Genomic DNA, 25,792 nt, shown 5'->3' with positions numbered 1-25,792 from the left:
TATGGTTGGTCTTCCCCATTAGGCTGCGAACTCCATGAGGACAGGGGTCTTTGTCTCCACACAGTGGCTGGCACACAGTAGGTGCATAATAAATTTTTGCTGAAGGACCAGAGACTGGCCCCCATCCAGATGAAGACTGGGACCCCTGCAACTCTCCACATTTCCACACCCAGCTCCCCATCATTCTGTTTGCTGCAGTGACCCAGCCAGGACTCTCCCAGGTGCTCCCAACTGCCCCAGGCCAGGCCAGGCCACTGTCCAAGTCCCACCCCCAGGAGACAGAGCAGACCCAGAGCCTTGGGGGCCGGTGGTTGTAAACAGTTTTATTGACAGGGGGTTGGGGGAGGCAAACTCCAGAGAGGGTCCAGGACTCTCAGCTGGCCACTCAGCTGGCATGCATGGTCAGCTGGAGGTCAAGGGGGAGGTCACAGAGGACAGGTGGCATGGGACCCTCTGACCACCCTGGGGCCGTATTTACAGGGGGGCCCGCCCGCCTTCGCCATCCCCCAGACCGCCCGAGCCCTTAGACAGCCGTCAATACGACTTCTGGGCAGGCCGTCCCGACCCCCTGCCTGAAACCCCTTCCTCATCACCCCTCAAACTCCTAACCGGCACCTCGGAGGCCCCCGGCTTTCTGGAAGCCACGGCGTCGGCTCAGCCAACGCCCAGGCCGCTGGGGCCTCCTCGCTCGCACACAGACACGCACACCGCACGTGGCCGCCCCCACGCACACGCCGCAGCAGCCCGCGGGCACACGCGCACGCCTCCCTCCCCTTCCCGGCCCCTTGCACACGGACACGGCATGCACACATACACACACACACACACCCACACACGCCGGGGGCCGGGTCGAGGAGGAGCCTCTGGGTGGGGCGGGGGGGGGGGGAGCTGGGGTCTGCAGATGTGCCCCCTCCCCTTCCCACCGCCAAGCCCCCGGCCGCCACCCCGAGAACGGAGTTGTGCAATTGGTTAGAAAACTGCAAAAGAAACGCAAATTGGAAAACAAACCAAAAATCCACGCGCAGAAGGTCAACCTCAAATCCACAGCACATTCCGCCCGCCCGCCCGCCTGCCCCAGACCGCCTCAGGGTCTTGCGGCCCCGGGGCGCGGCGGGGCGGGGAGCCGAGCCCCTTGTGCTTCCGGGCGGCAGAGGGCGCCCCCCACCCCTCGCGGCTGGGCCGGGGGTCTGAGCACCCACTCGGAGCTGGCCCGGTCTCTCGCTCCTGGTTCCCGTGGCTGGCACCGCCGAGGCGCGCGGCCCCGGCCTAGGGCACGGGGGGCGCAGTCCTGTCCGGGCCCCCGTACGAGAGGAGGTGGGCCAAGTCCGTGCCGGGCCGGGCGTGGCGGCCGCGGGGTCGGGCCTCGCCGCTGTTGATCGTGTGCGTGCGGCGCAGCGCGGCGGCGGGCGGGGCGTGCGTGCCCGGCCTCCGGAGGCTGCCGGTGGGCGGTGGGCTCCAGGGCCGAGGGATGCCGTCGGCGGCGGAGCTCGGGTCCGAGGGGCCCGTGGGCGCCGACACCACCCGCCGGCGGTCCGGGCTGGCGTGAGGGGTGAGCGGGAAGTCGCCGTGGGAGGCGCGGCCGGGCCGCGCGACGAAAAGGCGGGCGTCGGGGGCCGGCTCGCCGGGCGCGGGGGGCGGCTCGGGGGCGCGGGCGGGGGCCAGCAGCAGGAGGGAGGATGAGACAGAGGCCGTGAGCAGCGCGTGGCCGTGCTCCCAGGCGCGGGGGCCCAGGGCGTGCGGGTGCGGGGTGGGCAGGCGCTTCTGGGGCAGCGGCGTCTGCTCGGGCGTGGGCAGCAGCCCCGAGTCCAGGTCGTGGGGGCCGCCCTGCAGCAGCGTGGCCTTGGCCCACCCGTTCTGCATCAGGGGCGCCAGCAGGGCCTCGGGGGGAACCCCGGGCCCGCCGCCGCCCCCGGCCCGGCCCCCGGGGCCGCCCGCCCGGCGCTCGCCCAGGCGGCTCACGCTCAGCACGGCCTCGCCGCCCCCGTGCGCCAGGATGGCCTCCTTGTCCTTGCGGCGGGCCAGCTCGCGCCGCTCGCGGAGCCCCACATACCAGCCCACGCTGAAGCCGGACACCACGGCGCCCACCACGAAGGCCGCCACCGACGACGTCACCAGCAGATTCACCGATACCAACCCGGCGCGCTCCTCCGAGAGGCTGGCCCGCAGGAGTCCTGGCCGGGAGGGCGGCGTGTGAGGGGCCCGGCCGAGGACGGTCCCCTGCGCACCTCTCGCGGCCTCCGGATGGTCTACCCACTCAACGTCTGTCTGCTTCTCTGCTTCGTGGCGCCTCTCTGACCCTTTAAACGCCCGTCTGCCCATCTCTCTGTCCCCTGGCATCTGTCTTAAAGTTTGTCTGCCCATCTGTCTGTCTCCTGGTCTCTCTCTCTCTGCGGTCCCCAGCGCCCCCTCGCCATCTGTCGGTCCTTTTCCCACCTCCCTACCTGGAAGTGGGGCCCCCTGCCCTTCCCAAGCCCTGACGGAAGCCAGTACCCGCCCCCCGTTGGGCATGGGCAGCAGAGGGTGTGAGAACCCTGGCGGACCAGGACTCCGAGTCCCCAGGCCTCCTCCCCTCTCCCCCACTTACCTGTGCAGTCCCCTAAGCCTGAGGTGCTGGCCCCGGACACGTCCTGCTCAAAGGTGGCTCTGATGAGGGCAGGGGGGCAGAGAGGCACAGTCAGCAGAAACCCCTCGCACAGAGCTGTGGTTGGGGGGGGGACTCCCGATCATCACGTGGGTCACATAACTGCCCCCCACCTCCCTTGTCCCCAGTACCTGGTGCCAGGGCTGAGGAAGATGCAGGAACCATCCGGGGCCCAGCCGCAGTAGGGGTCCTGACTGCCAATACAGTTCCTGGAGCAGACAAGGGACCCGGAGGGCAGATCAACCACAGCCCCTTCTGAGGCACCTCTTACTGTCAGCTCTGGGAGTTCTCAAGGCACGTCTTAGCGGTGGGGGCTATTCCTTCCCCATTTTACAGATGAGAAAACTGAGGCTCAGGGAAGTTTACTTTTGCCCAAGGGACAGAGTCAGGGTTGGAGCCGAGGCAGGCTTGCCTCTGAGTCTGTGCTTTGGGTGTGTGCTATGGCATCATTATTGCCAAGTCGGCAGGCACAGGGTCGGGTGCTCCGTGTGAAGGGCACACTGTGAGTCCAGAGATGTGCCAGTGTTTTATCTGCATGTGATCTTCCCACCCATTTTATTTTATTTTATTTTTTGGCTGTGCCATGCGGCATGTGGGATCTTAGTTCCCCGACCAGGGATTGAACCCGTGCCCCCTGCAGTGGAAACGCGGAGTCTTAACCACTGGACCGCCAGGGACATCCCTCCCACCCATTTTGTCTTTTTTTTTTTAACTTTAAAAAATTTATTTTATTATTATTTTTTATTTTTGGCTGCGTGGACACTCTAGTTGTGGCACGTGGGCTTAGTTGCCCTGCTGCATGTGGGATCTTAGTTCTCTGATCAGGGCCTGAACCCATGTCCCCTGCATTGGAAGGCGGATTCTTAACCACTGGACCACCAGGGAAGTCCCTCCCACCCATTTTAGAGGCAGACAAACAGCTGTCTCCCTGGTCCCCAGCTTCTGCTCCTGCTGCTATTAGAAATGTCAATCACATCCCATCCTGCTCTGCCCATAGACCTCCAGGGCTCCCACCTCACTCCAGGGGTGGGGGAAGGAGCCCAAGTACTCCCCACAGCCCACAGACCCTGCACGACTTACCCCCAGCCCCGTCCCCTCCCTGACCTCCCTCCTCCCTCTCTCCCCCTCGCTCATTTTGTTCCAGCTACATGGGTCCCCTCTCTGTTCCGCTAATACACCAGGCCCAGTCCTGCCCCAGGGCCTTTGCACATATTCTGCCCTCTGCCCTGCTCATCGTTCGGTGAGTCAGGATGCTGTTGGGGCCTGGACTTGAACTTGACTCTCTCCCTCTTCCCGTGCTCACCTCCCCTCACTTCCCCTGCCCACAGCTGGCCCGGGAGTACTCACTTCATGCATCCTGAGTATTGCTGGCAGCGCGCCACGGGCACTCGGACCACACAGCGGGGGAAGGCCGCCAGCAGGCCACCTGAGGCCGCATCCAGCTCCAGGCTCAGCAGCCGCTGCCCTGCCTCGCCACCCCCAGAGCGTCCACACCTGGGGGTGAGCAGATTGGTAAGACTCAAGGGGCACGCCCTATCTCCCTGCCCACTGGCCCTGTCCCTTGACCTCTGCCTGGCCTCACCTGTCCGGCCGGTAGGTCTCAAACTCCTCCAGGAAGACACTGGGCCCGGTGGTGCCCGAGGCACTGGCGTTGGGCCAGACAAGGAACTTGAGGACAGTGCCCGCCTCAGAACCCAGGAAGACGACAGTCTGGTTGCCCCAGGGGCCGGCACCCACGTCCACGGCCACTCGCGTCAGCTGGTACCTGGGGCCAGGTTTGGGCAGAGGTCAGGCTGCCTCCCAGCCCCCTGGGGTCCTGGGCACACTCAGAGACACCACCCACGCCCGGCAAGGTGGACATGGGCGTGGCTCCAAGGGGGCACATCATGGAGAGAAACAGACCCCCAAACCCGACTCCTACCTGGGCCTGCCTGTCTCTCTCCCTGTCTCCCTCCATCTCTCTGTGTCAGATGGTCTCTCTCTCCCTCTCTCTGTGTCTCCCTCTGTCTCCATCTTTCCGGGCAGCCCCGGAGCCACATGCCCAGCTATCTTGAGTGTCCGGCTCCCCTCCTTGTGTCCAAAGTTGGCCCTGTGCTCCCTCCTTGCCCACCACCCTGGCCAGGGCTCTCCTTCCCACCCAGGCTCGGCCACCAGGACCCCGGCCCCATGTAGGGACTGACCGCATCAGAGTCCGAACAATCCAGGGCGCGTGGCCCAGTGAGGGCACTGCCTCGTCCATCAGGGGGTGTGTCTTGACGAAGTTGAGGATCTCGTCCGGGAAGGCGCTGGAGGCATTGTACTGCATGCCGGGAGCCGCACAGCACCCGGGCCTGGGTGGGGACGAGGGGGTGGTCAGGGTGGACATGGAGGCCCCCACATAGGGGCTCTGATTCACCAGGGGACCTGCTGCCCTGCCCAAAGGGCCTCGGTTTTCCCCACCTGCATAATGGGTACAGCTGAACTCGGCAACAGCTATTGAAATAACTAACTGCCTGGAAGTCCCAGCCCTTGGTCCAGGGTCAGGATCCTACCCAGGCACCCGTCTCAGGGTCGAGGGGGCTCTCACCGGGGCCGTGGCACCTGGTCCTCCGGCACGGGTGTCCAGATGGACTCAGGGGACTTCTGCTCACGGAAGCGGCCCTCAAACACGGCAGCCACCTGTGTCATGTCAAAGGCGCAGACGGCCGAGCCGGGGATGCTGTGGGTGGGGGCAGATGAAAGGGAGCAGTGAGCCTGGCCAGGGGTTGGTGGGGGGACTGCCCTGGGCAAGCAGGTGGAGGAGTGTTTGTCCTCCGGAGCTGTCACATGTTCAGTTACCTGGGCCAGAGGTTGCTGCCCCCCCCCCGCACCCCCCGTCCAATCCAGTCACTCCACCTGCTGAACAGTTCTCAGACTGGATCATAGTTCAGCCCCTCCACAGCCACCCGTGTCCAGGCCCCCCCTTGTCACTTGCCTGGATATCCAGTCTCCCAGGTGCCACTCTTGCTCCCTTTCAACCTATTCCCCAGGGAGTCTTCCAAAAATGCAAACCTGACCTGGTCCCTCTTCTGCTCCTTACTCTCCCATGGCTCCCTAGTGCTCTCAGGATAAAATCCAGGCTCCTCCCCACAGCCCGTCACCTCCCTGCCCTCATATCCTCCACTCTCCCCCTTGCTTCCCTCCACGCCAGCCACATGGGCCTCCTCCCTATGGTTTAAACATAGCAAGCTCATTGCAGCCTCAGGGCTTTTGCACAGGCTGTTCTTCCAACTTGGAATGCTCTTCCCACTTCTTCCATCTCACAACCATTGATGCCTCCTCCAGGAAGCCCTCCCCGACCCCTCCTCCAAAGGCAGAGGATGAGGATGCCCCCCACCCCCACCCCCATCTGCCAAGTTCTGGCCAAAGGGCCTCAGAGGGTCAGTGTCTGGCTTGGTGCCCCCTGGCCTGGGACCGAGGCCTCCCGGGAGTCCAATCTTGCCCACTGCAGGACCCAGGGAATATGTGGTGAGGTAACATGGGAACTCTATGCCCGTGCCCACCCGGTGCTCCCAGTCTGCTCCCGACGGTGCCCGCTGACCTGTTGCTGGGCGTGGAGAAAACAGCAAGGACCACGGGCCGGCCCCCCAGGCTGACCACACCCGTGACGGCCCGCAGCACGTTGAAGTAGAAGTGGGAGTCCCCCGGCACCGAGCAGTTGAGCCGTGCCTTCAGGAACGACGTCCACTGCTTCTCCAGCACGCGAGGGGAGCCGCCCACATCATTCTTGCACACCCGGGCCACACGGGACACCACCACCTGGCACATCAGCAGGCGGGGGGGGCGGGGCCTGAGCCCTGTGTTCCGCAAGGCCTGCCCGCAGGTCGCACTGCCCGCTACCCAGGATGGGATGCAGGAGCCTGGCCCCGGGTCACTGTGGGTGCCCCAGCCAGTCACCCTAGCCCACTGAGCACCAGATTCCCCAGCGAAATGTGGGGATGACGATGATCACAGCCACCACGACAAGCGTAATCATCATCGCTTCCACTTACAGATCACTCACTAAGTACCAGGCACTTTATCCTCCTCATCTCTCACGTTCCTCCCAAAGCTCTACAGAGGAGGGCCTACTGATATCCCCGTGGTACAGAGGGGAAACTGAGGCACAGACAAAGGAAAGTGACCGAGGCCCAAGGTCACACTAGTAGTAAGTGGCAGTCTGTGCACTTAAATGTCTCCATGGATTGAGGGATGGGATGGATGTATGGATGGATTAGTGGATGGATGGATGAATTTGAAGGAGACAATGATGGACAGTGAAGATAAGGAAGAAGGAGATAATCAACTGATGGATGAATGGGTGTGTGGATGAATGGGTGGATGGATGGATGGTTGGATGAGTAAATGGGTGTGAGTCCGCATGAATGGATAGATGGGTAGATGAACGGGTGGGTGGATGGATGGATGAAAGGATGGATGGGTGGACAGATGGATAGATGGATGTGAGTGTGGATGAGTGGAGAGATGGGTAGAGGAATGGATGAATGGATGGATGGAAAGGCAGATGAAGGAGGTAATGACAGATCAGTGGATGGGTGGATCCATGGGTGGATAGAAGTTTGAATGGAGTGGATGAGCAGGTGATGAAGAGGAGATGGGATAGATAATTGGATTATAGAGGGGTGGGCAGGTAGAGGGAGAGATGGATGGTAGATGGATGAGCTGATCAGTAGGAGGATAGATCAATGGATGGTTAGGTGTATGAATGGATGGACGGGTAGGTGTATGAATGGATGAAGAAGTCAATGAGTGGGAGGTGGGTGGATGGATATATAGGTGCATGGAAGGGTAGATGAGTGGACGGATGGATGGAGGATGGCTGAGTCAGGGGGTGGGCGGATGGATAGATAAGTGGTTTGATTGGAAGTGTGGGTGGGCTGAAGAACAGATAGATGGGTAGGTGAGAGGGCGGCTGAGTGGGAGAGTGAGTGGGCAGACAGATGGGCCATTGAGGAAGGATGGATAAATGATGGTAGATGGGTGGGTGGACGGGCGAACAGCAACGGCACTGGGACTGCATTCAGGGGTGTATCTGACTTCAGACCCGGGACCCTCACCCAGGGCTGATCCAGAAATGTCTTCAAGCCCCAGGGGCCTGGACCCGGCTGGAGTGGAGGGCCCTGAGGACCAGAGGGACCCTCTTGCCCCAGGTGGAGTTTCATGGACCCACTTCTGCTCCCCACTTCCCGAGATCAGAGCCTCTCAGCTGCATGCCCCACTGCCTGGGCCTCTTTGGGAGGGGAAATAGGGCCCTACCTTTTCCAGGTAGTTAAACTCCATTGCGATCTCCCGGAAGAAGAAGTAGATGTGGCTGCCCCACTCCACCACGTGGACGAAGTAGGGCTCTGGAGGAGAGGAGGGGTCAGAACTCAGCCCGTGACAGGAGAAAGGGAGTTTCTGGGGCTGGGAACACAGTAGCCTGGGTGGCTGGCTGCTTTTACAGTGAAGGGAATATCAGCTGATTACCCAGGCAAAATAAAAGAGACCAAAGTTTTGGGGGTTTTTTGGAGGGAGTAGGTGTCAGAATCCTAAAATCACCGTGTCTTCTTTCCACAGACAGCGACGTCTATTATTTTGTCACCTTCCTCCCTCATGTGTTGAGCTGAGCTCCTACCATACCGCTCGTGCTGTTCCATTTCGGGTTACTAAGCCACCCATTTCCAGCAAGTTCTACTTTAGATCCAACTTAAATCTTTCCTCTAACTTTATCTTCAAAGAGGCTAGTAGGGGCTTCCCTGGTGGCGCAGTGGTTGAGAATGTGCCTGCCAAAGCAGGGGACACGGGTTCGAGCCCTGGTCTGGGAAGATCCTACATGCCGCGGAGCAACTAGGCCTGTGAGCCACAACTACTGAGCCTGCGCGTCTGGAGCCTGTGCTCCGCAACAAGAGAGGCCGCGATAGTGAGAGGCCTGCGCGCCGCGATGAAGAGTGGCCCCCACTTGCCGCAACTGGAGAAAGCCCTCGCACAGAAACGAAGACACAACACAGCCAAAAATAAAAATAATAAATAAATAATAAATAAAAAATTAAAAAAAAAAGAGGCTAGTAGGTTCCAAAGATGAGATGGGAGTTCCCTGCCTGTCTCCTCTGGGACTGTTATTCTGGTGGGGGAATTTGATGAATGTCAGCCCTACCAGGTCTGCCCCTATCGCCCCACCTTTGAACCACTTGGAGTCATGTTTCACGGTGCGCAGAGTGGGTCGGTCCCCGAGGCTGCGGTAGATGACGGCGTCGATGGCTAGGAAGTCGGTAACGGTGGCTGTGAAGAGCATCCCTTCTGGATGGGGGTGAGTCAGGGGGAGGCAGGTGAGAGATTAGATCATAGAGGCCAGAGGCTGGGTGGGTCAAAACTTGACTTCAAGACTGAGCCCTGAGCCTAAGTGAGCCCTAAGCCCCAGGCTGAGCCCCAACCCTGCCGAGGCCCTGACTTCAGGCTGATCCCCAACTCCTCCGCTCATCCCCAACCTCGGCTGAGCCCTGCCCTTGAGATTCTGCCTGTTTCATAGCTGGAGAGATGGTCTCCCAGCCACCTTCTAAATGACCTGACTCCAAGCATGGGAAATGCCATGTCTTGCTGGGGACTGGGGCCCCATCAGATGGTCAGAGTTGGGGGCACTCACCAGAGAAGAGGGCAACATTGGCGTGTTTGGGGTCGTATGGGCAGCGGGCCATGCCGCTGATGTTGTCCCCGAGGGGCTGCAGTGTGTCCATCTGCAGGGGGGACAGGGACTGAGTGACAGAGCTCCTGTCTATACCTAGCAGCCCCTGGCTCCCCCAGCCACCCCCTCCAAGGGGAATCCTGGTGCCCCCTTGGATGTTGTGTGACTTGGTCAGTCATTTAACCTCTCTGGGGCTCAATTTACTGATCTGTAATAAATGGGTCTGAATCGATCCTAATTCATCCTATAACTGGTTTGTAGTTTAAGTTGCTGCAGCCTGTACAGGCCTCCTTTGGAAGCCTCCTCTGGAGCTCCGGGTGAGGGACCTGGGAGGGCATATCCAGTAAGGCTTCCTGCAGGAGATGATGTGGCCTGGGGATAGGGCATGACCAGTGGAGGGCCGGTAAGCAAAGGCGTGGAGGTTGAACCTGGGGCAGTCAGGGCTTCGAAGAGCGGTGACTCACGCTGTAGTTGGCACACACGGGGTTGAAGGCATTGGAACCACACACGAAGAGGGTGGATTCGTCCCGAAGTAGAAGCACCTTTACAAAATTTCGACACTCGCCCTGGATTGGGGCGGCGGGAAGAGAGAAGCCAGGGTGGGTGTGGTCACGGGTGTGGGCGGGGCCAGGGCAGAGGCGGGGCCTGCAAGGAGGGGCCAGGGATGTGGGCGTGGCAAAATCAGGGGGCTAAACTAGGACTAGGCTGGGGACGAGGCCATGACTAAGGGAGGGGCCCAGACAGGGAAATAGGGCACTTGAAGGGGTGGAGCTATGGCAAGACGAGGGCTAAGGGCACGGCCACGATTGAGGACCACCTTGGGGGCGTGGCCAGGCTCTGGGAGTAGCCATGGCAACACCAGGGCCCTGGCTTAGAATGAAAGCAGATTTGCCCTGGGGGGTGGCCAGGACGGATTGGGGCACGGTTGGAGGCGTGGCCAGGGCTGATGGAGGCGTAGCCAGGGCCCACTTACCTCCTGCTTGCCCTTCATCCGACACACGTTGATGTCGCTGGGGTTGGAGCGCCAGGTCAGCTTCTGGGACACAGAGAGCTGGTGAGGTGAGCGGGGTCCTTGACAGCCCTAGGAACCCTGCTAAGCAGGCCCGAATCCACCTTGCTCCCCAGCTCAGTGTCCGGGCCCCACCTCCCACCTGCACCCCTTCCTCACCCGCTGGTACCGCAGCTCCATGGACGTGGGGGGCTCCAGCTCCACCCGGTACAGGTTGTCCCTAGAGGAGGGGTGTAGTTAATGAGATCGGAGAGCCTCCCCCCCCTCCCCACTATTCTGACAGCAGACGTGAGGTCCAACACGTGCCAAACAGGGGCGTGCCAGCGCCCCTGCTACGTGCAGCTCCGCATGTGCATGCCCTAACACGCCTCCTCGTGCCCTAAAGTGAGCCACGGGTTCTAGCACACCCCACATGCCTTACCACGCCACCTCACGCTTACACACTCCATGGCCTACACCCAACACAACGCACTGTCTGATGCCTTTACATCCGCTGTCCCCGCCTCAGCACCCCTCGGTCTCCCCCAGGCTCTCACCCCTCCCCCCATGCCGCAGAAACTGCCCTAATCAAGGTCACTGGCCCCTGTTAAGTCCAGCGGTCACTTCTCTGTCCTCCTCCCCCTCTCCACAGTGTCTCCCCTGGCCAGTGCACCCTCCTCCTGAGAACTCCATCCTCACTGGGTCCCTGGACCCTGCACTTGCCTGGCTTCCCTCCCACCTCTCCGGACCCTCCTCTCTCGTTGGTGGGCCCACACCTGGGTCCTCTGGCCTCTTCCCTCCCCCATCCACACCCCTCCTGGGCCGCCTTGTCCACTCTCAGGGCTGGAACCACGTCTCTGCCCGGATGACACCCACAGTCCTGTCTCCAGCCAGGGCCTCCCCTGAGCTCCAGATTTGGGGTCCAGCTAACCCTCAAGGTCTCCACGAGGGGGCTCAAAGGTGTCTCATACTCTGTCTCACACTCAGCTTGGCCACACGGCACCCGACCATCCCCCAAATCTGCTCCCGCCCTGTCAGCCATCTCGGCTGAGGCAACTCTATCCCCACGACATGGGAGTCACCTTCAACTCCCTTCTCCTTCCCTCCCAATATGTCACCTCTGCCTTCAGTATCTAGCGAGGGCTCACCCACTTCTCACATCCTCTATGACCACCATCCTAGTTCAGCCCCCATTACTGCGCACCTGGACCAGCATTGTCCCCTCTGCCCTAGTCTAGTGGCTCCTGCCCTCACCAGTACAGTCTGTCCTCCCCCAGCTGCCACCGGAGGGCACCTGTGAGCACCTGAGTCAGGTCCTGTCCCTCCTCTGCCCACAGCCCTCCAGGGTCCCACCTCCCTTGGGGGTAAAAGCTCAAGTCCTCCCCTGCAGCCCACAAGGCCCTGCCCTCCCTGCCCCGTCCCCTCCCTGCCCTCCCCTCCTCCTTCTCTCCCCCTCACTCACTCTGCTCCAGCCACACGGGCCTCCTTGCTATCCCTCCACCATGCCAGGCAGAGTCCGGCCCCAGGACCTTTGCACAGGCTGTGTCCTATGCCCTGACTTCTCCCTCTCCCCCAGATTTCCTTATAGCTGGCTCCTCATCATTCAGGTCTCAACTCAAATGTCACCTTCTGAGAAAAGGCTTTGGGGTGCCACTTCAGCACCCCCTCTAGCACCCAGTGAATTTTGACCAAACAGCTGTCCCTACCTGGTAACACATCATAGCAAGCTCTGGGCTCCAACCACACCCAGAGTTCAGCACCCTTAAAAATCCCACCCCAGGGACACACATTCACACTCCAGCCAAACAACAGGCCCCAGCATGCAAACCTCCCTAAAATGCTACCACCTACTCCCCCACACCTCACCCTGCCCGACAGTCCCTCGTACCTGTCCCCGATGAAGAGCGTCCTGTTGACCCGCAGAACCCGCTGGATGTTGAGGTCGTCGGTGCCCTCTGCGGGGGTCAGGTGTCCTGGCCCGCTGCCCACGAACACGGGATAGTGGTTTAGGTCTGGGGGGAGGGTGAGGAGGGGTGTGATCCAGGGCCAGGGTGAGCCTGGCCTGGTAAGCCCCCGGGGGAGGGGGCAGCAGATCCAGCTGGGGAGCAAGACCCTCCCTCGGGACTTCCCCTCTCCAGGCCCCCCACTCACAGTCCCTGGGGGCCACGCTGAGTGGCGGCGGCTCCTCGGGAAAGAGGCCGTGGGAGCCTCCCAGTAGCAGCAGCAGGAGCAGTAGGGCCGGGCGGGGAGGGGGCGCTCGCGGGGTCCGCATGGCGAGGTCAGGGCGACAGGAGGTGACACCTGCGAGCGAGGGGCCATGCGGTGAGCCGTGTGGCTTGCAGTCCCCATTGCTGCCAGCAGAGGGAGCGCGAGAGCCGCGGCGGCGGGGACCTTCAATTTCCAGAAAAATTCCCCATTGGGGGGGGTAATCATTTAAAAATAACAACAATCATGGCAATAACAACACCAGCACTTACTAATTACCAGAACAACTTTCTGACCACATTTTAGTGAAAGCTCAGGAACCGGTTTCTAACAAAAAATGGATAATCATGAGAATATTTATTTTAAAAATTAAATGATTTTAAATTAAAAATTAATAATAATAATAGATAAACAGGGACTTCCCTGGTGGCGCAGTGGTTAAGAATCCGCCTCCCCAAGAGGGAAGAGATATGGGGACATATGTATATGTATAACTGATTCACTTTGTTATAAAGCAGAAACTAACACACCGTTGTAAAGCAATTATACTCTAATAAAGATTAAAAAAAAAAAAGAATCCGCCTCGCAATGCACGGGACATGGGTTCGAGCCCTGGTCCGGGAAGATCCCACATGCCGCGGAGCAACTAAGCCCGAGCGCCACAACTCCTGAGCCTGGGCTCTAGAGCCCACGAGCCATAACTACTGAGCCCACGTGCTGCAACTACTGAAGCCCGCGCGCCTAGAGCCCGTGCTCCGCAACAAGAGAAGCCACCGAAATGAGAAGCCTGCGCGCCGCAACGAAGAGTAGCCCCTCCTCACTGCAACTAGAGAAAGCCCGTGTGCAGCAACGAAGACCCAACACAGCCAAAAATAAATAAATTTATTTTAAAAAAACATTTCAAAACATATATTTATAAAAAATTCAACCTCAAAACATATGTTTTAAGAATTCTTAGAATTAAAACACAAAAACCTTAAAATGAAAGTCTCAAAATACAAAAATTCAAAGGCTCTTGGAATTTCATAAACCACAATCTGGGAACTGCAGTACTTTAGAATGCAGAATATTCTAGCTGGCCAGGGACCTCAGAGGCCCCGGTAAGGTATCTGACTTCCTTCCCGATAACAGCCTTTCTGCCCTCTCCCGGAATACCTCTGTGACAGGAGCCTCACGACCTCTTCAGGGGGCCTGTTTCCCGCTCCCGCTCAAGGGAAGTTGAAGAAACTTCCAGGTGTGTAGAGTGGAGACCACCCCCCACCCGTCCCAAGTGATGATCTGGTGGGCGGTGTGAGCAGAACTCACCCTCTGGAACCCAGCCCTCCACGCCCCTTCCAGAAGGAGTGCAGTCCGGAGGCCCCAAGAAGACACCCGCAGCCTCCGGGCAAGCCCCGTGCCTCAGTTTCCCCGTCTGAGCAGCAGGTACATCTCTGAGCCCTGCCCCAGCCTCGGGGTGCGGGGATCCCGAACCCGTGGAGGTGGACGCGAGGCGGAACTTTGGCCCTGGAACGCCTGCCTCTGAGGATTCAGGGCCAAAAAACAGGAAGGCCTTGCGTGCAACAGCGGAGTTTCCTCTCTGTGACCCTGAACTTCCAGGATTTGTGACTCAGCGGACGCCAGCATCTCACGTGTGCGCGGATCTGGCTCTGCTTCCTTAAGAGTTTCCTTCCCCGGCTCCTCCCCTTCTTAGCAACGTCCCGTGGCTCCCAGCGACCCCCGAGCCAGGCCCCAGACACTGCATTCAAGACCCCCAATGGGATCACCAGCCCCGCTGCTGCCTACCCCACCCTACACGCTTCCTCCCTACAACACCTGCCGGGGCACCCCGCCTCTGGTGTTCTGTCTGCTCTGTGCCTTCTTTTTCTTTTTTAAAGATTGATTGATTGATTGATTGATTGATGTATTTATTTACCCGCTGGGGAACCCCGCCTCTGGTGTTCTGTCTGCTCTGTTCCTTCTGTTTCTTTTTTAAAGATTGATTGATTGATTGATTGATTGATTGATGTATTTATTTACCTGCCGGGGCACCCCACCTCTGGTGTTCTGTCTGCTCTGTGCCTTTTTTTTTTTTAAGATTTATTTACTTACTTATTTGTTTGTTTATTTATTTATTTATGGCTGCGTAGGGTCTTCGTTGCTGGGCGTTGGGCTTTCTCTAGTTGCGGCGAGCGGGGGTTACTCTTCCTTGTGGTGCGCAGGCTACTAATTGCAGTGGCTTCTCTTGTTGTGGAGCACAGGCTCTAGCTGCGCGGGCTTCAGTAGTTGCGGTGCGTGTGCTCTAGAGCACAGGCTCAGTAGTTGTGGTGCACAGGCTTAGTTGCTCCGCAGCATGTGGGATCTTCCTGGACCAGGGCTTGAACCCGTGTCCCCTGCATTGGCAGGCGGATTCCTAATCACTGCACCACCAGGGAAGTCCCTAAACATTTTTTTTAACATTGTGGTAAAATGTATAACAAAGTTTGCCATCTTAACCATTTTTTTAAAAAAAATTAATTAATTAATTAATTTATTTATTTTTGGCTGTGTTGGGTCTTTGTTTCTGTGCGAGGGCTTTCTCCAGTTGCGGCAAGCGGGGGCCACTCCTCATCGCGGTGCACGGGCCTCTCACTGTCGCGGCCTCTCCCGTTGCGGAGCACAGGCTCCAGACGCACAGGCTCAGTAGTTGTGGCTCACTGGCTTAGTTGCTCCGCGGCATGTGGGATCTTCCCAGACCAGGGCTCGAACCCTTGTGCCCTGCATTGGCAGGCAGATTCCCAACCACTGCGCCACCAGGGAAGCCCCATCTTAACCATTTTTAAGTGGCACTAAGTATATTCACATTCTTGTGCAACCATCCCCACCATCCATCTCCAGAACTTTCTCATCTTCCCAAAGTGAAACTGTCCCCATTAACTGACTTCCCATCCCCTCCCCCAGCCCCTGGTCCCCACCATCTACTTTCTGTCTCTATGGCTGTGACTCCTCTAGGGACCTCAGATAAGTAGAATCAGACAGTATTTGTCCTTTTGTGTCTGGCTTATTTCACTGAGCATCATGTCCTCAAGGTTCATCCATGTTGTAATGAGTGTCAGAATACCTTGACTTTTTAAGGCTCCGTAATATTCCACTGTGTGGATGGACCACATTTCATTTATCCATTCACCTGTTGATGGACACTGGGGCTGCTTCCACCTTTTGGCTGTTGTGAATGGCTATGAACGTGGGTGTGCAAACATTTCTTTGAGACCCTGCTTTCAATTCTTTTGGGTGTATATGCAGGAGTGGAATTGCTGGATCGTATGGTGATTCTATGTTTAACTTTTGGAGGAACTGCCATGCTCTTTTCCACAGCGGCTGCACCATTTTACATTCCCAGCGGCATTGCCCATGCGTTCCAATTTCTCCTGCCAACACTATTTTCTGTTTTATGATAGTAGCCATCCTAATCGGTGTGAGGTGGTGCTCTGTGCCTTTTACCCCATGTCTTATCAGAATAATATTTAACTTCAGAAACTTCAGGACAGCAGCTTCCACTCGTGGGCCATGCAGCATTGTGGTGAGGGGAGGGGCTCCAAGGCCATAAGGGTTCAAATCCCAGCTCTGCTATGTACATGCTGTGTGACCCTGAAGAGGTCACTCTACCCCTCTGGGCCTCAGTTTTCTCATCTGTGAAATGGGCATGGTAACAGTATCGACCTCACAGGCCTGTGGTGTTAGCAAAGTGCCTGGCATGCTGCAGGTGCTCAGTAAATGCTAATTATTATTATTATTGTTGTTGCTGTTGGTATATTGAGTATCAGAGGCTGGGCTGGGTGGTTTCCAGGAATTGCTTCATGGAGACCCCTGATGGCTCTAGTATGGTTGGTATAATGTTCAGCCCATTTTGCAGATGGGTAAACTGAGGGGCTGATTGAGGGGCCACGACCCACCAGAGAGGATGTGGCAGCTGGATTGAACCCAGGGCTCTCTGCTACCAGGATTTTGCTCCTGGGGGTTGAGCGTACGAATGGTCATGGCAAGATTAATAACCACCCGTTCCGTCATCCCTCAACCCAGTGAGGCCAGCAGTTACTTAACACGCGGTTCACAGATGGGAAGACTGAGGCCCCAGGTCGGGATGGGACCTCACGGCTCATTTTTTCTCCTGGTTTTCATAACTTTGTGATGCAGCAACTCGGGGCTAGAAGGCTGTTCCTGTCCTCCCTCTGTCCACAGCTGCACCCAGCCCCTCAGAACCACCCTGGGAACCCTGAAACCCAAACTGGGCTTTTCTTACCAGCCCCGTTGTTCCTGAGCCAAAGACAAGGGTGTCGGCCTCCCAGTCCCTCCCCTGCCCTGAAGGCCCCATAGCCCAGCTCCCACCCCCTACCTGGTCCCCTGGTTTCCAGTCCCGCCCCTTCAGTATCCTCCTCAAGGTAGCAAAGGAATCTTTCTAGAACCCAAATCTCACTTGTTTCTTCCCTGATCTAAACCAGGGTCTCTCCCCTTCGGCACTGCTGACATTCAGGGCCAGGTCATTCTTTGGGGTGGGGAGGCTCTGGGCACTGCCAGGTGTGGAGCAGCATTCCTGGCCCCCACCCACTCGATGCCAGGAGCACCCCTCAATTGCGACAACCAAAAATGTCCCCAAACACCACCCAGTATCCCATGGGGGGCAAAACCACCCCCAGCTGAGAACGTCTGCTCTAAACCCTTCTATGGCTCCCCAGTGCCCTTGAAATGAAGTCCCTCCCCTCCCTTCCATCTCCAGCTCTGAGCATCTGCACATGCTGTTCCCTCTGCTTGGAACAACTTCCTCCTGCTCCCAGTAACCTGGTGAACACGCTTGCTTATCAGGTCTCAGACATCTCCTCCAGGAAGACTCCCCAGATCAGCCCGGATTGACTTCCTCTGGGCTCCTGCCTGCCTGTGCAGGAGGGTCCTGCTCACCCTATCTTCCAAATGCCTGGTTAACTGTTCATCTTCCCCACTGGACTCTGAGCTCCCCGAGAGGGCGGGACTGAGTCTGTCTTGGCCACCACTGTGTCCCCACTGCCCAGCAGAAGGCCTGGCATACAGTAGAAGCTCAATAAAGAATAAAAGTAGGGCTTACCTGGTGGCACAGTGGTTGAGAGTCTGCCTGCCAATGCAGGGGACACGGGTTCGAGCCCTGGTCTGGGAAGATCCCACATGCCGCGGAGCAACTAAGCCAGTGAGCCACAACTACTGAGCCTGTGCGTCTGGAGCCTGTGCTCCGCAACAAGAGAGGCCGCGATGGTGAGAGGCCCGCGCACCGCGATGAAGAGTGGCCCCCACTTGCCACACTGGAGAAAGCCCTCGCACAGAATCGAAGACCCAACACAGCCATAAATAAATAAATAAATAAATAAAAATGAACCCAAAGTTAAAAAAAAAAAAAAAAAAAAGAATAAAAGTAGCAAACACCAAGCACTTGTGATGTGCCAGGCACTGTCCTAAGGACTTAAATGAACTCATTTGATCCGCACGACACATCGGAGAGGTGGGTGCTGTGCCCCTTACACAGATGGGGAAACTGAGGCACAGAGAGGCGAAGTCACTTGCCCAAATGGAAACGGTGGAGCCAAGACTGAAACCCGCTCAATCGACATTTGTTAGTTTGACGATCATGCAGAGCTGAATCCCACATGCTCTTTGGGGGAGTCTGGGTCACGTCGGGGCCAACCCACCGCACCTGGCCTCAGTTTACTCCCCTGACCTGGGGTTATCGGAGAGGTGGCACCTCTCCCACCCCTCCAAGACCATCTGCTTCTCTCCATGAAACTCGAGGCGTCTCTGCCAGCAGCTGCCCGGCGCCCACTTGCCCGGAAGTGGCCCCACCGCCGGCCCTGGCACCTGGTCACTGGGAGCCGCACTACCTCCCAACCCCGGGGCCGGGCGTGGGGAGCTGCGTGGCCAGCGTGTGCACCCCTTGGCGTGCAGGGCACCCATGCATCCACGTGTCTGCCTGCCTGCAGCCCTGGAGACGTACATCCATGCACGTGGGGGTGGGAGGGACGGTCATAAAGAGATAGAGGTCCACCCCCAGCCGGGAGGGCTTGCGCTGTGGCACAGCCTCTCTGCCTGACCTCCCAACCATCACTCCAAGCCTTGGTACAGTCCCACTATACAGATGAGGAAACTGAGGCAGGGATGGAAACTCCCCCCAGGCCACCCGGCTTCACCCTCCCATCGACCTTCCCAGGTACCATATGGCCTTAGCTACTCTAACTTCGTCAAAAGTTCAAATTTCCTTCTGGAACATTTTTTCCCACCTGGCCAGGGCTACCTGGGCTACCCCAGGGCTTTAGCATACATTTTAGGATCAGCTGGTAAGTTCCAAAACAAATAACATAAAACATAAAACCTGTTAGGATTTTCACCGGAATGGTGCTGAACGCATAGACCAAATTGATCTATTGACGGACAGGCTCCCTGTCTCCGCTAATGGCTCAGGCCCCACCTGGGAGTCACCCCCGCCCCGGAACTCCCTTCAGCACTGGCCCCTTCTTTTCTCACCCTCACATCCAATGCCAGCAAGTCCTGTGGGGTCTGCCAAATTCATCCAGAATTCTCACCCTTCACTAGTCTGTTCCCTGGTCGGCCCCCAGCACCTCCTGCCTGGACCCCACAGTCCCCTCCACCGGTCCACAGCTCCCACCCTTCATCCCCACAGTCTGTCCTCCCCGCAGCCGCCACCAGAGGGCGCGCGTGAGCACCCGAGTCAGGCCCCGCCCCTCCTCTGCCACCAGCCCTCCAGGACTCCCACCTCCCTCCCAGTAAAAATCCAAGTCCTCCTGGGGCCCACAAGACCCTGCGCGACCTGCCCCGTCCCCTCCCTGCGGTCCTCTCCTTCCTCTCTCCCCCTCGCTCACTCTGGTCCAGACACTTGAGCCTCCTTGCTGTTCCTCCAACACACCAGGCCCGGTCCTGCCCCAGGGCCTTTGCACAGGCTGTTCCTCACTCCTGAAAGCCTTTTCTCTCAGATACCCACATGGCTCCCTCCTTATTTCAGGTCTCCACCCCCAACCGCTGGACTCTAGCAACCCCTTCCCTCCTCATGCACCCACCTCCCACCTGGGGTCCAGTGTCACACTCTCAAAGGGTCCTCTAGACACTCTGTTACTTCGAATATGGTCCTCGGACCACCAGCAGCAGCAGCCTCACTTGGGAGCGGTTAGAAATGCTGAGTCCTGGGACTTCCCTGGTGGTCCAGTGTTTAAGACTCCGTGCTTCCATGGCAGGGGCATAGGTTCGATCCCTGATCGGGGCAGTTCCACATGCCGTGAGATGCAGCCCCCTCCCCCCCCAAAAAAAGTCTACACGGGGATGCCCCCTCCTCCAGGAAGCCTTCTCTAACTGCCTTCCCTGGCAAGCTCCGTTTCCCCGGGCTCCCCCAGCCATGACCCTGCCCTCGGCTCCACCCAACCTCACCAACTTGGGCACATCTATGACCAGCTCTGGCTCTTTGTACCCCAAATTGGAAACTAGTCATTCACTCATTGGATGAGCAATTACTGAGCACCAGTTGTGTGCCAGACACTGTTCCCAGCATGGGGACGCAGCAATGGCCAAGACAGTTGCAAAGCCCTGCCTTTGGGGGGTTCCCAGTCCAGTGGGGAGATAGGGGTACACGCATTACCAAAAAACAGAACTCAGCTTCTGACAATGATATCGAAGCCTGAAGATGAAAATGCAGAGAATGATGGAGAGTGATGGCAAAGGGGCTGCTTTGGATGGTGGTCAGGGGACTTCCTGAAGAGGGAACTGAAAAGGCAAAGCCCTGGAGGCTGGAACCGACAAAGGAACAGCAAGGAGATGCCGATGGGCGGGGAGGCTGCCATATCATAAGAGAGGAGCCCTGGGACTTTCCCCCTTTTCCAGACAAGACACAGAGCCTCAATTTTCTCATCTGTAAAATAAGGCACTAGAACAGGGCCTGGCACACCTGTTTACTCTCTGTGAAATGACCTTGCTGAGTGACCTTGGGCCAGCAGCTTGCCCTCTCTGGGCCTCTCCGTACCACAGCAGGTGACTCAGTGACCCCAGGCCAGGCTCGGAGCCCCTGTTTCTCCATCTGCTGTGGCAAGGATGGGGGCAGGATGCCCGTCTCCAGTTCCATGGAAGGAGCTCCTGTCAGCCTGGCCGCCCCAGGATTCCAGCTCCGGGGCCCGGCGTCCCCGGGGGGATCAAGTAACCTGGCCAGGCAGCCGGGCCCCTGCGTCGTCCAGGTCTAGTTACCAGCTCTGCTTACAGCTGCCTCCTCCACCTGCCTCAGTTGCCCCCAGCGCAGCCCAGCCGGGCTCCGGGGCTGTCTAGGAACTTGGCAGAGTGGCCAGAGGGAGTCCCTTGGGGCCCAGGCCGCGGGGGCGCTGAGGAGAGGGGCTCCCTCGCCCCGCAACGTTCGCACCACGCTGGTTAACTCGTCCCTCCCCAGCCTGGGAGGCGGCCAGCACATCCCCTTGGTCCTCAGCCTTACCTCCCTGTGTTCTCGGTTCCCGGAACCTCAGCTTCCCCATCAGTGACTTGAGCATGATAACCATCCCCAACGGGTTATCAGGATGGGTAAATGAGCTCCAGATAGTAGGTGCTTAATAAATATTGACTGCTGTGCAGCCTAGGGTTACATCCTTCCCCTCTCTGGGTTTGCTTCTGCCTCTGTAAATCAGGGATGAGAACATTGGCTCCACGGGGGCAAGGGGTCTGGTGCACAGTAGGCACTCAACACATACAGGCTGAATGAATGTCCCACAAAAAGATCCAATTTATGAAAGAGCTACAAGGATCTGTTTATTCCAGACTTCCTGAGCACCTACCGTGTGCCAACATGGCCGGGGATTCAGCCCTGACCAGGATCATGCACAGAGCCGGGCATGCAGTAAGCACCCAATTAATGCTGGGCATCTCGTTTAAAGAGGATGGTGCTCAGAGCACCCGAGCTGACTCCCCGGTGCACCCCACAGCAGCCCAGCAGGGCAGGGATTTAAGCTAAAATTTGATGAAGCCCCTACTGTGTGCCGGCTGCTGGACCAAGCCTTTCACATGTTTGAACTGGTTTCCTGCCCACGCCAACCCTATGAGGCAGCGACCAGCACCATTATCCCCATTTCACAGAGGGAAAAACTCAGGCTCAGAGAGGTTAAGACACTTGGCCAAGGTCTCACAGCACAGAAGGGTGTAGTTGGGATTCGAACCCAGGCCACGTGGCTAAACTGCCTCTTGCTGACATTTACCGGGTGCCCACAATGTGCCATCTGTCAACGAGGCTGCACAGCCTAATTGAACATTTTGCAGATAAGCAAGCAGAGACCCAGAGAGAGGCTGCCCCAGTGCCAGGCCACTCAGAGAGCCAGTGGGGACACCAGGTGGCAGAAGCAGGACCTTGAGTGGGGGACATGGACAGGTCCCCGGGGCTCCCAGCCAGACAGACAGGGGGTGCTCCTGGGTAATTAATTTTAATCACTGTTTGGAAACTTGGCTGCCAGGAGGCAAATCGGAAGCAGCAACTTGTAATTAGGAATAGGGAAGGGGGACGCTGCTTTCTTGGTGATGCAGCGACCATTCCGAGGAAATTAAAGTGTCATTTATGCCCAGCGGGTAATTAGGGGGCCTGGGAGGGGGCCACTCGAGGGGGCTGGGGGCTCCTAGGGAATCCGGGATGGCGCTGGGGCTTGGGGGTCCGGAACCCACAGATTCCCAAGTGGGGGGCCCTGAGCCGGCCTGGGGGCAAACGTACCCCGGTCTCAACCACAATTTGGAGGAAACACAGAAGAGCAGGGTGCTGCTCTTGGGACCCAGCTTTGGGGGACAGAGGGGAGTAAGGCTCGGCTCTAGGGGGCTCCACTGTAGGGAGGGCAAACAGATCTGGTCCCCGCCCTTGTGGTCCTCGATCTGGAGGAAGCAGAAGATGGTGAGCCCGGCCCCTCTCACTCGGGGTTCTGGGAGCCCTCCTCTCCCCCAGGCTGATCCTCCCAACCAGAAGTCCCCCAGTCACTGTTCCTCCCTAGAGGCCCTGTCTGGGAGGCCACAGGGATCCCCAAGTGGGATGAGACCAGAAAGGCAGGTCTGGAGGGGGACACCGCTGAGCGATGCTGGGCGGGAGGCAGGAGGGGCCGTGCCAAGTGCTGCTGGGAAAGGAAGACCTGGCGATGAACTTGAAGAAGACAAAGGCGGGAAATGGGTCCTGGGGGATGGTCCTGGGGTCGTAGCGGACCACAAGTCCTGGTGAGTCAGGGCTCAGGAATGGTGGAGATGCTGGCAGAGTGACGTGGGTTCTGGGGGCTGGGACGTGAGAACTGTGCATCAATGGAGCAAAACGGTGAGGGGACAGGGGCCCCCGTTTTGCTGAGTGACCTCGGGGAATTTGCCACCCCAATCTGTGCCTCATTTCTTCCCAGACCCTGGGACTTAGACATTCAAAGGGGAATAACAGCAAACATTTATACAGCACCTATTGTGTTCCAAGCCCTGTGCAAAGGGCTTTGCAGAAAGTACTGGTGGGGTAGGTAGGAGGGGTTTCCTCACCATTTTACAGGTGAGGAATTGTAGGCAGCTCAGAGTGGGCAAGTAATATGCCCAAGGTTGCACAGCTAGGAAAAGGCCAGACTGGTTTTTGAACCCAGGCCATATGGTCCAGACACACACTCTTAACCTTAACACTATGTGCCCCCAGAGAAAGGGGCTCTCAGTCCCCCACATCTAGCAAGTCCAAAATCTACCCTGATCCACACATTTCTTTTCCCCTCTACTGCCTCACCCTGGCTGGCCCCCATCATGGTTCATCTGGACCAGCACAGACCCCTCCACCCTGGTTCCCCAGCTCTGGCCCTTGCTGCCCACAGTCTGTGCTCCCTGCAGCAGCCAAAAGGCACCTGTGAGCACTTGAGTCAGGCCCCGCCTCTCCTCTGCCCAGAGTCCTCCAGGGCTCCCACCTCACTGGGATAAAAGCCCAAGTCCTCCCTGTGGCCCACAGGGACCTGCATGACCTGCGCCGTCCCCTCCCTGCCCTCCTCTCCTCCCTCTTTCCCCCTTGCTCCCTCTGCTCCAGACACAGGGGCCTCCTCACTGTTCCTCCAACACACCATGCACGGTCCTGCCCCAGGGCCTTTGCACGGGCTGTACCCTCTGCCTGGAAGGCTCTTCCAGTTCTCTGCATGACTGGCTCCTTTTCATTTTCCAGGTCTCAGCTCAAACACCACCTCCTCAGAGACACCCTCCCTGACATCATCAGCTAAAAGAGCCCCGCCCTTCTCAGTGTCATTGTCCTCGGGGCACTTGTTATACTCTATTCACTTTCTTTCCTTAGTGTTCATGTTCCCATCTAGTGTGAGCTTGGCAAGGGCAGGGCCTGGTCTGCCTTGGTCATTGCTGGGTTCTCAGCACCTGGCACATAGTAGGCAGTCATTAAATATCTGTCAACTCATGAAATGAGAGCAAAGACCCCACAGCTCTCAATGAGATCAGGACCAGAGGCCACAAGCTTCTGCTTTTCAAAATTATTCCTTTTTTGGGCTTCCTTGGTGGCGCAGTGGTTAAGAATCCGCGTGCCAATGCAGGGGACACGGGTTCGAGCCCTGGTCCGGGAAGATCCCACATGCCGCGGAGCAACTCAGCCCGTGTGCCACAACTACTGAGCCTGCACTCTAGAGCCTGCGAGCCACAACTACTGAGCCCACATGCCACAACTGCTGAAGCCCGCGCGCCTAGAGCCCGTGCTCCACAACAAGAGTAGCCACCGCAATGAGAAGCCCGCGCACCGTAACGGAGAGTAGCCCCCACTCGCCGCAACTAGAGAACGCCTGTGTGCAACAACAAAGACAAACACAGCCAAAAATAAATAAATAAATAAATAAAATTTATTAAAAAAAATAATTATTCCTTTTTCTAGAGTAAGAAAAGAACAGGTCCAGACCTGGCATTTTCCCTGCATCCTCTTGTTTAAATGTTCAACCCTAAGGGAGAGAGAATAGCATCCATGTTTCACAGATGGGGAAACTGAGGCTTAGAGAGGGGGCATGAGGGGGTGAGTGAATGAAGAGATGAATTCCAACCCAGGTAAGTCTGCTCCAACTGTTGTGGCAATCTCTAAAGACAAAAATTCAGAGGGGCTGTCTCAACTGCCCCAGGGGATTCTAACTGGGCCTTCAGGAAAGGGAGAAGGTTCTGAAACTATCAGAAAACATGTGGTTTCCCCCCTGGTGAACTCCTACACATCCGTCATGGTCTTAGCGGCAATGCCCCTCCTCGATGCATCTTCTCTGATCCACCGGGAAGAGCCAGCTTTCCTCAGCCCCATTTTGCCCCAACTCTGATCCCATGTAGCCAAGAGGGCCAGGGTCTGCCTGTTTCCCCTCCCTGAGCCTGGAAGACCCTTGAGGGCCAACCGGGCACTAGAGCTAAATCTCCCTCTCTGCGATCCCAGCATCACCCAGCCCAGGGCCAGGCACACGGAGGCCACTGGGAGCATCTGTTTAGTGACTGACCTCCCCTACCGCTCTGGACCAGGTCTCCCCCTGGGCCCTCCTGAAAACCCATGTACCCACAATCCTCTCTGGGATCCTGCAGTTGGGAAGTTCTCTCCTAGGTCAGCTCTTGGAAGGCAGGCTCAGCCTGGGACAAAATGCATCCTGGGAAATGTAGTCCTCACTAGACTGGGCTTCCCTCCCAGCAGGCCCTGGGGCTACCACCTTTGGACCCTGGGGCCAGTGAAGGAGCTTCAAGGGTGGCTGGTAGGGGGCCACCCCTGTATCCCTGCCCAAAGAGATGGAAGAGGGGTCCTTGGCCTCCCAAGTCACCTCCTTAGCACATTTTAATGCCTGCCACTTCATCTGGACATCCCTCAAGGGCAGGTGATGAACGACTGTGATAATAAGAGAGAATTATGTGGCTCAGGCCCAGACCTCTCAGGCCACACATCAAACCCTGGCTCTGGCAAGCCAAACCTACACCGATCACAATGGTGGGGGTATCTAGCGTGCGGGTCTGTCCCCTGAAGCCGACTCCTAGATAATTTGACCACGGGATGTGGGGCAGGAGGCCGGGGCCCCCTCCCAGGCTGCCATGAGCCTCAGTGTCCCTGTTTCTGCTAAATGAGGCCCCACCCACGGTCAACCCCAATCACCGCTGGGTCTTGGATGAATCAGTCTGAGAATCTGCAGCCCCTTAAATGGCTAAGAATTTTGGAATCACTGTATCCTAAACATTTTTCCAGCATTCTGGAAAACCTGTCTCCTGGTAGTTATCCTTCCCCACGGCTGCTCAAGGTCTGAAACGTGGCCCATTCCCTCCCCTGCTCTAAGATCTTCGA

The 25,792-nt window shown here is 57.9% G+C and overlaps 1 protein-coding gene across 4 annotated transcripts in view; it reads right to left on the bottom strand.

Moving 5' to 3' along the window:
- Positions 1–303: 303 nt before the first annotated feature.
- Positions 304–25,792, bottom strand: part of SEMA6B (semaphorin 6B) — a 70,539-nt gene continuing 45,050 nt past the window's right edge. For 2 of the 4 annotated variants that reach the window (XM_082379227.1, XM_082379226.1), the window contains 16 exons: positions 12,457–12,606; positions 12,194–12,317; positions 10,486–10,546; positions 10,291–10,353; positions 9,782–9,883; positions 9,279–9,369; positions 8,816–8,935; positions 7,916–8,004; positions 6,201–6,418; positions 5,208–5,339; positions 4,822–4,971; positions 4,224–4,406; positions 3,989–4,135; positions 2,773–2,850; positions 2,585–2,643; positions 304–2,171 (listed from right to left, as the gene is read on the bottom strand). In XM_082379227.1, coding sequence (XP_082235353.1) covers positions 1,267–2,171; positions 2,585–2,643; positions 2,773–2,850; positions 3,989–4,135; positions 4,224–4,406; positions 4,822–4,971; positions 5,208–5,339; positions 6,201–6,418; positions 7,916–8,004; positions 8,816–8,935; positions 9,279–9,369; positions 9,782–9,883; positions 10,291–10,353; positions 10,486–10,546; positions 12,194–12,317; positions 12,457–12,577 — 2,643 coding nt within the window. In that variant the 5' untranslated portion in view covers positions 12,578–12,606 and the 3' untranslated portion in view covers positions 304–1,266. Of the gene's footprint in view, positions 2,172–2,584; positions 2,644–2,772; positions 2,851–3,988; positions 4,136–4,223; positions 4,407–4,821; positions 4,972–5,207; positions 5,340–6,200; positions 6,419–7,915; positions 8,005–8,815; positions 8,936–9,278; positions 9,370–9,781; positions 9,884–10,290; positions 10,354–10,485; positions 10,547–12,193; positions 12,318–12,456; positions 12,607–12,789; positions 12,838–13,815; positions 14,088–25,792 lie in introns of those variants that run through there. The other 2 variants (XM_082379225.1, XM_082379228.1) reach the window with 2 other exon arrangements.

Source organism: Balaenoptera borealis (genome assembly GCF_965194805.1).
Source record: "Balaenoptera borealis genome assembly, chromosome: 2".
Lineage (NCBI taxonomy): Eukaryota > Metazoa > Chordata > Mammalia > Artiodactyla > Balaenopteridae > Balaenoptera > Balaenoptera borealis.
The sequence above is the reverse complement of the archived record's forward strand: the minus strand, read 5'-3'. Positions and strand labels throughout refer to the sequence as shown.